The following is a 9907-nucleotide window of genomic DNA, read 5'->3' as shown; positions in this document are numbered from 1 at the left end:
AAATGCAGCACGTTTCTGAAGTTTAAAAAAAATAATCGTTTGAATAATCGTGATTTCAATTTTGACCCAAATAATCGTGATTATGATTTTTTCCATAATCGAGCAGCCCTATATATAATAATTTCTATCTTAATGTTTTTAATCTATTTATTGCATATATGTCGTGTTTTATATACGCTAACATGAAAAAGTCATTCTTCTTTTAGGAACCTGCCTACATGTAACCCCATCTGGTCTCCGAAGACACTGAGAGAAGAACTGCTACAGTATTTTCAATCGGAGGCTAAAATGCAACATAACACTTTTCATCCAAACTACGTATCCCGCGAGGCTTTAAGTAAAGCGCAGGAACAGTCGGCGGAGAGGGAATTCGAAGAGTTATGTCAACAGTCCAATGGCCTGGCCGCCAATCAGCAGTGGCTTTTTAATTTGCCTAACAGAGACAGGGACAGCCACACCCTCCGTCCTCAGAAACTGCCACCAGGTCTACCAATGCCCAACACAGGAAACACTTACCAGTCACAGAGCCAGCAAAGCAAATATGACAACACGTCAGCTGATAAAGACAGGGGAAATCACCTGCCCATGAATAGTTTTCCTGACCTCAGTGATGTCTTTAGGCCTCAAAGCGAAACCAACAGCCCCTGCTTTCCTCCTTATTATGAAGACCACTACATCCAGAGCAGCGCAAAGCCCATCAGTAATGAGCAGTATGTGCCGCAAGACATTAACCAACTGGTCAGCAGTTTTCAGTCGTTCATGCCCGGTGAGCATGATGGCTTATGTCGTGGAGACTTTCCAAACGTGCAAAGGCAGTCAGTGGGCATGCACCACGAAGACAGCATGGTTGAACAGTGGAAAATCACCAGTCCTGCAGCATCAACACAAAGTGCTCCTGCAATGCAGTCCCAAAAACAGCTGGTGGGAGAATTTGGGACAGTTCAAATGGAACGAAATGGAGGAGCGAGGAACCAGACATTTAGGCGTGATGCCTTTCAAGAACTACCTGGTTTCAGCCCTCAAAACACAGAGTACTTCCAGCAACCAAAGCAGTTCTCTACACCTTACAACCTCCCACATCAATACCAAAGCAAGATGAGCATGCACAGAGAGAACACTTCCGTCCCCGTCAATATGAACCAGTATTCAAAGCATCACATGCAGCAGGGCCAGATACCCAACAAGTTCAAGCCACAGATGCAGAGAGAAAAGAAGAGGATGCACACGTCTGGCTTTCTGGGAGAAGCTTTCTCTACGAGACCCCTAACCGTCTCTAACATGAGAGGGGTAGATAAGAAACAGGCCCTCTCACAAAACCCATACTTTGACCACTTGGGGAGCATGCAGTCTCAGAGATTTGATGGAGAAAACAGCATGGTCAGTACAGGGAATACACAGCAGCACATGCCTCTCATGTATCCTGTAAACGACCCCAGAAGATACAACTCGAACTTCAGCTCCAGACCCACACTACCCTACGAAAGCGCTGCTCCTGGCATACACGTTGGTGACATGATGTCAACCAATGAGTCTGCCGGTTTCAACACATATGTCAGTGACATGATGAGCCGCAGAGGAGAGAGCACTTATCACGGCATGGCCTCCGCCATGATGACGTCCATGGTGATGAATCAAGGAGGACCTGTGATCCAGCTCTACGTCTACCTGGACGAGTGTTACGAGCAGTGGAGGCTTTTGGAGAAGGAGAGAAAAAGGGTTTGTTTTCAAAATGTTGTTTGTGTCTAGTTACAGGATGTCCAAGGGTGATTTTCAAGATTGGTTTGCTTTATTTCCAGCCATTTGTTTATAAAAATATTAAACAAACTTACAGAAAATGGATATTATCATATGTAACTGACTGCCATTGACTGAATGGGCTCCAGCAGTCAGTAAATGTGAAAAGAGAAGATATAGAACATTTTATCACCAAATGTTCAGACGAGCACTGCAAATCATAACATTTTAATTCAGCTACCTATGGGTTTGTCTATTAGCCTGAATTTAGAAAACAGAAGAAAAATAACTGTTTTGCAGTGGTTGTCATGTTCTCTCTCTCTTGGTTTCTATTTCAGACAGAGGCCATCCTTACCAAGAAGTTAGCTGGGAAAAGGACTGCAGCAGTGACCAACACTAACCTCCCCAAAACTCCACCAAACCCCACAAGAGTCGATCACCTCATTGTTAATCAGATGAGAGAACAAGCAAGGGTGAGACCCCTGAATTATTTGCTTCCACACTGCCATCTACAGATGATTTGTGTCACAGCAGCCTTGTTATGTTCTGAAGGTCATATTTGCAGCTTTATTTTGCACCCCCATTAGTTCTGTCTAGAGAAAAGTGGTTCTCCTCAATGCAGCCTAGACCCTGAATATACTTAAAGAACATCATCCCGGACCACAATACAGGAAACAGTTAAATTTGAAATGTTTTGTTGATAAATAAACAGTTATGTTTGTGTGACGGCTCATTAATAAGCGCCGTGTCTTCAAAGTAAGAATGTCCCGAGTTCATATCTTTGATAAATTCGTTGTTGTGTGCAGTGGCTCTCCCAGAGCTTTCTGCACATTTTAACAGTCTGAACATCTCACTAAAGGCTGTGCAAGCTAACATGATCCAGCTTTGTATTTGTTGGTCTTGGTTGATAATTTAGTTCAGTTCAAAGTTACTATTAAGATTTGACACTTACATAGTGTATCAGCCTTGTTTTATAATACTATAACATTTTTAACCAAAAAAGCACACCTGGAGAAGCATAGATAATATTGCCACTGTTTCGTTGTAGTAATGTACATAGAATATCAAGACTGAGGGGGGAATATAAGGGATCAACCCTCTTGTTGGTGTGTTGCAGGTGGCGAGCCTTCTGGACAGAATGGAGTGTCTGCACAACACTCCCCTCCACATCAACATCCACACAGCACTCAACAGGAATCATATGGCTATTTGCATCACCCAAGCGAGACGCAAGGAGGAGATAGCCAACATGTCCAAACACCAGCGGCAGAGAGCTCATTTCACTGAGGACAGAGGTAACTCGTATTCCAGTGGCAGCCGTATGTTCCTCTCTCTTTAACACTGCTGCCGCTAACTCACTTGTGCTCCGTCACAGACACCCTGTTGCTGGTCATTGCTCTGAAGGACCTCGCCGCTACCACGAGGAAGCTCCGCACAGCCCTGTGGTGTGCTCTCCAGATGACACTACCAAAACCTGTCAAGGGGCAGGACCATCATGTTAACAAGGAGGCCACGGGCGCAAAGCAGTGCCCCTCTCCATTCGAGGGATATTCTTTTAAGTTATGATTCAGCAGGCAACAAGCATGAGTTAAAGGTCTTGATTAAATTAAAAACCACGCCAGAATGCCCCGATTATAAATTTCCCATAGGCAACATGGTGTAAAAAAGAAAAACAAATGTTACCTGCAAGTGTATAGTGACATTTTACCTGCAACACAGTGATCACTGCAGAATATGAGATGAGCAGTTTGAAGCTTGATGATGGCTGCACTTCTTGGCACCCAGAAGCTTCAGGCGGCTGTTTTTTGTTGTGTAGGAGTGGCATGAAATGGAATTTCTTTTCCTGCTTAATCTTAACTTCATTTCATTTAATTAGTGTCAGTTCCAAATTAACGTGAATCTTGCTCCATCACTGTTGTATTTAAAGGCACTATTTATGAGGAAGATTTCAGTGAATTTTTCATTGTTTTACTTATTTATTGGAATGTAATAGAACCTCAGTTCTGGGTATTCCCAAGTAATAATAGAATCATAAGAGCAGTAGTTATAAATGAACATGCTAAATATTTAAATGTTTTCTAAAATGTTCCAGCTTGTTTTTCTTATGCAACCTTAAAAACATTGTATCTGTCTGCCCTTTCTAGGTTTGAACTGTGCCAAAGACACTCAAACGTCTGGAAAAAAGTTAAATATTTTAAATTTAAATGTATTAATCACATTTTCCATTAGAAACATATAATATTAACAAATATCATTCATATCAGTGAAATATAACATGGCCAAGTTAAATAATTCTCTGAATGCAGTCTAGTCTGAAGAGTTGCTCTAAATCAGTAGTTTAAAATGTACAATGCTAAATTATAAAATGTTTTCTGAAATGTTGCGATTAATTTCTGAATCTTTTATCATTTTTCTGTTAACAGTGTGATCAGAAAGCTGTTTTATCTGCAGTTTAGTCAAACTTTTGAACTGTAACAAAAGATACTGAAACTTAACATGTTCAGCGTTTTAAATATTGATGTCTTAATCACACTTTGACAGATTATTTTCAGATAGTGTTACCAAAAATTCTTCTTAGTGAGATAGTTCAGCTAGGGACCAAAGCTTGTATCCATTTTGTAATGGAGGGGTGAGTCAAGTAGCTGTTCTCTAGACGCATCAGTCTGTAGTACTCCTGTGAATATGCTTTGTGAATATGAGCTTAGTTGTTCATTTTAATGTTCATGTTGGTGGGTTTTTTCCTGTTACTTGTTCTGTAAAAAAAGATGAAAAATAAAGCAATCCAAACAGCTGAAAATGTTTTTTTTATTAATTTAAAAAGATGATGAACCTGATTATAAACATTCAAATTATGGTACATGATATATTTGAGGTATAATTTAGCAACCACTCCTTTGTTCTCATTCTCAGACAAAATGCATAGACTGTAAAAACTAAAACTGCAAGTACTGAAAAGAAAGCAAAGGTTTGACGTGAACACTGGACTTTACTTGGAGGTTGTGCAGAAATAAAAGGCATTTGAAAGACAGTGGCACAGAGGATAACAGCAGAAACTGTGGACCAAGTTGCTTTTACTGTGATCAACTGTGTTTCAGGTGTAAACTTCATTCATTTCAGGGGTTACCGTGTCAAAGCTGAACTGAAGCATGTTTCACACTTGCTGAAACAACATTGGCAGAGACTTACTGCCAATATTTGATAAATGACATAAATCTGACTCAATCACATTCCTCTATCTGTCTATCAGAGACAACGTCTTTCTGTATCTGCCCCTATCAGTAGCCAAGAAAAACAGAAATCTTGATTTTGGACCTGCACAAGCTCCAGTACGTTGTTTTTTTACACATATAAAGAGTTGCAGAAAGAAATGAACAAGGAGGGTCTGATGAATACATGTTCACACACAGAAGGTGCCAATGCGGTTCAGCTAAAAAGAGGCAATGACTTGTTTTTGATTTTTGTCTCGTAACAAAATCTTTTTCCACATACAAAGTTAGTGTCTTGTCTCTCTGTTTTATCTTTTGCGTTCACCTTTTTGTGTACGCTTCTTCTCCTTCTCTTTCCTGTCTTGTTTGGCTAGTTTGTCCTTCTCTCGCTGCATCTTGTCCCCTTCCTTCTTCTTCTGTGCATCTTCACGAGCCTGGTCACGCTTTTGCTTTTGTCTGCACAGCACCTCTTCCACGTTGGTGTTCTTAAACAGGGCTGACACTCTCAGTAAAGGACAGCTGGATGAAAGCAAAAGTACTCTCCTAGTTTATCATTCCTACATGTTACCACTATGGAGGTGTAAATGATAGAGCAGCATATCGTGCATTCAGGGTTATGCAACTATTGCATTATCCATTCGTACTGCAGTAAGTTACTGAATTCCATGTGATTTTTAAATTGCCTCTGATCATTAGGCCTTTAGAAAGGATACATTTATCATTTCCAGCAGAGATATTTCCACTTGGTGGCTCCTCTTCTTCAGCTTCAGTGCTTTTGTCAAGGCAAGAACGAACATCTTAAGGAGGATGACTGAATGCGTAACATTCATTGGATGATGACATAAAATATTTATTTTCTTCCTCTGACGTTCTCTGCATGGTCAAAGAAACATTGGTAATTTAAGTGAAACATACGAACATTTCTGTCGGCACGATTTAAAAATGAAAGGATATTCCTCATCGTCTGTTATGTTGCCGTATTGAGCAAGGAGGGCTTCTTTCCTTTTCTTCGACTCCTCGGACACCTCTTTGTGTTTCACCACAATCTGAGCTTGTTTTTCTATCATACTGGCGATGGCCTGGACCTCAGCTACAGACAAGGAGTGACAGAACACAGCAAAACTATAAATAAAAACATAACACACAATAAAAGTAGCTGCCTTTCACTGTCAATATGAATGTACATTAACAGAAGAAGCCACAAGGGCAGCCATCTGAGTTTGAGGCTCCAGACAGTATACACATACTTATGGTTATGTACACAGTAAACAATCTCTTTCCGGTAATGACACTAACAAAACAAACTCAGTGGAAATTACTTCTTGGCATAAGCACTTCCTCAAAAAGTTTCTTTAGTCTCATGAACTGTTTTTGTTTAGTTTTTTTCAGGAAATGTTAATCTCTCTCCCTGAGACAAAAGTGTCTTGCACCCTGCTCCAAACTCAGAGCAAACTATTTAAAACTCAGAGAGCGAATCCCTCTGTATGTTTAACTGGTATTGATTACAGACTCAGAAGCAAGCTGTCTTTGCTGTTTAGTCAAGATTTAAATGAGCTGATGAGCCTGTTGCCTTTTAAAAATGACTATTTTCTGCACAACTGTACGTGGATGTTCTGCAAGATTTGCCCAGAGGCCGGCAACCTTGATAACTTATTCCCCAAGAGTAGATCCATTTTTATTTATTTGACCTTTTAGATGAACTATACTCTAAAACTTTTTGAATGAAATTGAGAATGTGAATGAATCAAAGTTACATAAATACCATCAGCGTTTCTTTTGGCTGCTGAACGGTTGCAAAAATCTGTCCACTGCATGATGATCTGTTTGCAGACATCTTCCACAGAGTCCTCATCCTGCACACAAAGGACAAGTAACAGTTACATACAATGAGCCTTTCAAACTGTACATACTCAGCAGCCAACAATCCAACCAGGTAAGTACTGGCCATGCATCAACACAGCTTGTTAGTATGAGATGAGGCACTACAAGACAACAGCACCCACTGGATTCATTCACAGCAGCCAGTACGTGAAGTGATCCAATATGTGGTTTGTCTACCAGAGGCTGATACAGAGGCAGTATTCAGCACAAATGCCAAATTACACAAGGATGATATGAAAGCAGCACATAAACAGTTTTAGTATAATGTGACTCCTGTGAGCTGTAATTCCCTGTTAGCAGGCTAAAAGCTGGTAAACTGACAAGTATGTCAAAGCTCATTATGGTAGCTTATCCTTAATATATAAATAATATCATTAGTTAACCAATTAACAACATGTACCGTTGGCAAACAGCAGCGTGGATCCGAACACCTTAAGGAACTGTATTAAAATGACTGTTCATTTTATATATTATATACATACATAATACTTTATATCTTATCTTGTATGTTATTTTTGATTCTGTTCTTAAGGTCAGGGTTTTTAATTTTAGTTTAATGTATGTTTGTATGCTTGAGATTTCCCCGGGAGTAAGATAAAAGTAGTCGTATCTTTCTACAGGCAGCTGGAGTGCAGGCTGAGTGTCTCTTGGTGCTGCCAGGCTGCTCACGCAGACGTTCGCAGCATTTTTGAATGGGAGTTTGGTTTAGCAGGCACCGATCGCCCAAGTTACATTACTACGTAGTGACAGTTGTTTAAGGAAACACCCCGGCGTGGGAGTCTAACGTTGACAGAATGACAGAGGCTGATAGTCAGGCCAGCTGTCCACTCGGGGACAAGACAGGACAGACAGAAAGAGAGACAGAGGATACGCAGACGACACAGAGAGAACGACAGGGGACAAGACAGAACAGAACCACAGAGACGACACCAGACAGACAGAGCAGAGCAGGCGCAGGTAGACACGCAGGCACAGACACAGAGTACAGACAGACGAGGCGAAGCAACAGACAGGGATCACAGGAGACACACACACACACCACACAGCACCCCGCCCCCCCCCTGGAAGAACAGACAAGGACACAGAGACAGAGACAGACTCAGACAGAGCAGACAGGGCACAGAAACACGCACGAGCAGAGCACACACGACAGCGGAGACAGGACACAGGCAGACAGGACAGACACGACAGACACAGCAGCACACCATACACAGAGACAGGCAGACAGCAGACACATGAGATCAGAGAACAGCGACGCACAGAGACAGACAGACAGACAGACGCAGATGCTAGAGACAGAGAGCGCGCGGAGCAGACAGACAGGGCACACACAAGCGCAGCACGACAGAGACACACGACAGGCAGACGCAGACAGGAAACGCAGAGAGCAGCAGGACGGACACAGAACAGGGCAGACAGACCAGAGCAGGCAGACAGACACTCAGAACGAGGCAGACAGTCCATGGAGCAGGCGGACGCAGACAGACACAGGAGGACAGGCAGCAGCGACAGATTAAGCAGACAGAGCAGACAGACAGGACAGACAGCAGCACCGGAGCAGCCTGGTGGCTGGGCTGAGCGGGGCGCGCGCCGCGGACATTCACCAGAAAGGCGGATAAAATCCCTTGAAGCGCGTCTTGTTTCTCCTCGTCGCTCTCCTCTTCTTGCAGGACCCCTAAGATGTAGGCCCCGTACACCTCCCGGTCCACTTCCAGCGAGTCCAGACGATCATTGAGCCAGCTTTCAAACTGCCCGGCGTCTGTCCCGGGCGCAGCCATCTTGGCCCTTTGGGGTCTTACAGTGGCGCACGGCTGCCCTTCGTTATTGCCTGTTCAGAAAAAAAAGGTGGAAAAATTTGTTCCAGTTTATAAATCCAGGTAACTGCATAATGTTGGCAGTCATATAAACATAAGCTTATATAAATGTCAGTTTACAGTTTTTCTTAGTTTCTGGAATTTCTGAAACAGTATTTCAAACAATAATTACATCAGTTTAATGTATTAATGCAACACTATTTATTTTTCTTGTAAAAAGTCATTCAAAACGCTGGGACGCTTCAAAAATCATTAGTAAGTCGAGTCAAACTTTATTATTCCACCAGGGAAAATTGGTTGCAGCCAAGTATACGAATGCATTCATCATGAAAAATTACAAACAGATCACAGGGACAAACAGTAGGAAGATAACATCTTCAGCGTACAGCATAATAATCTGAATGCCAAATACATAAAGTGATATCACATGAAAATTCAAACTACTAATTGCAGTACAAACAAATGAGACTTTTTATCTCTTTGTCCTCTGAGCAGGAACTCTGTCTATGGCCTGAAGGAGTAGCTCAAACTCCCTCTGCAGGTGGTGATCAGGTAAGTCCAATAAGGCTTGAGCGATAGTCAAAACTAGATGTTATTAACTAATAAAGAAGTAAAAAAGACAACAAATTAATATAAATTTGGAACTACTGAATTTGTGAAGGATGAAATGTAATGTTAGCTTTCCAAACGCTCCTGGCCATCTACCTCATGTCTAACATGTGCCCTCAACAAATAGACAAAAATCCCTCAGTGTGGTGCATCTGTCCCACGTCTCTACTGTGATGTCCTTACAGGTAGCTTATATATCCGCCCCCAAATCTAAGAACTAAAGTTCACGAGTTGCACCTAAAAACTTAATTACAGCTTGTAGTCTATGAACACAGGTCTTGTCAACCGGCCATTTGAATGAAAATGGTTGTGATAACTTTTTCATGCTGCTAGTCTGGCTTGTTGAATTCATTTCAGCAGCCAAAATTTCAATCAGTGCTAAATGCTCAGCGTTGGCAGTCACATAAGTAAGTGCCCTGGGATACTGCCACATATCCCAAAGTTCTTGATTGAAAATTAATGTTCGATTGTCCCGCAGTTTACAGAAGTACTCATGCACTCACTCGTAGGCATGCCAGTGCTGGTCTAATTGAAATGCTGATTTCAAAATAATCAGCTATTCTTTTAAATTCAGTGGGCAGCTGGCAGTGAAACAGCCTTTGGCACAACATAGTCATTATCATAGCATAGCAAAAATACTGAAAACTATTTGTTTCCACTCTG

At 41.7% G+C, this 9907-nt stretch overlaps 2 protein-coding genes across 2 annotated transcripts; one reads left to right on the top strand and one right to left on the bottom strand.

Annotated features, from left to right (window-relative positions):
* Window positions 1-211: 211 nt before the first annotated feature.
* Window positions 212-4512, top strand: moto (minamoto). The gene is made up of 4 exons (XM_035655459.1): window positions 212-1716; window positions 2073-2207; window positions 2852-3029; window positions 3110-4512. The coding sequence occupies exons 1-4, from the start codon at window positions 289-291 to the stop codon at window positions 3298-3300; spliced, it is 1932 nt and encodes a 643-aa protein (XP_035511352.1). The 5' UTR covers window positions 212-288; the 3' UTR covers window positions 3301-4512.
* A 7-nt stretch (window positions 4513-4519) lies between these two features.
* ccdc43 (coiled-coil domain containing 43) lies at window positions 4520-8627 on the bottom strand. The gene is made up of 5 exons (XM_035655460.1): window positions 8426-8627; window positions 6703-6793; window positions 5895-6030; window positions 5654-5709; window positions 4520-5436 (listed from the first exon to the last, which is right to left on the bottom strand). Exons 1-5 carry the CDS (start codon window positions 8597-8599, stop codon window positions 5249-5251), a joined length of 645 nt encoding a protein of 214 aa, XP_035511353.1. The 5' UTR covers window positions 8600-8627; the 3' UTR covers window positions 4520-5248.
* Between the last annotated feature and the right edge of the window lie 1280 nt (window positions 8628-9907).

The sequence above is a fragment of the Morone saxatilis genome, unplaced genomic scaffold (assembly GCF_004916995.1).
Source record: "Morone saxatilis isolate NCDOM2014 unplaced genomic scaffold, NCSU_SB_2.0 Contig14, whole genome shotgun sequence".
NCBI classification, from domain to species: Eukaryota; Metazoa; Chordata; class Actinopteri; family Moronidae; genus Morone; species Morone saxatilis.
Note: the sequence above shows the minus strand (reverse complement) of the source record. Positions and strands in the feature narration are given on the sequence as shown.

Excerpts from the sequence above, each read along its gene's own strand:
- moto (XM_035655459.1), top strand. The coding sequence starts at position 289 with ATGCAACATAACACTTTTCATCCAAACTACGTATCCCGCGAGGCTTTA. Across the intron at positions 2,208-2,851 it reads AGATGAGAGAACAAGCAAGG|GTGGCGAGCCTTCTGGACAG; the intron begins GTGAGACCCCTG and ends GGTGTGTTGCAG. Across the intron at positions 3,030-3,109 it reads TCATTTCACTGAGGACAGAG|ACACCCTGTTGCTGGTCATT; the intron begins GTAACTCGTATT and ends GCTCCGTCACAG.
- ccdc43 (XM_035655460.1), bottom strand. The coding sequence starts at position 8,599 with ATGGCTGCGCCCGGGACAGACGCCGGGCAGTTTGAAAGCTGGCTCAAT. Across the intron at positions 6,031-6,702 it reads AGCCAAAAGAAACGCTGATG|CTGAGGTCCAGGCCATCGCC; the intron begins GTATTTATGTAA and ends CCTTGTCTGTAG. Across the intron at positions 5,437-5,653 it reads CTCTGCTGGAAATGATAAAT|CCCTGTTTAAGAACACCAAC; the intron begins GTATCCTTTCTA and ends TGAGAGTGTCAG.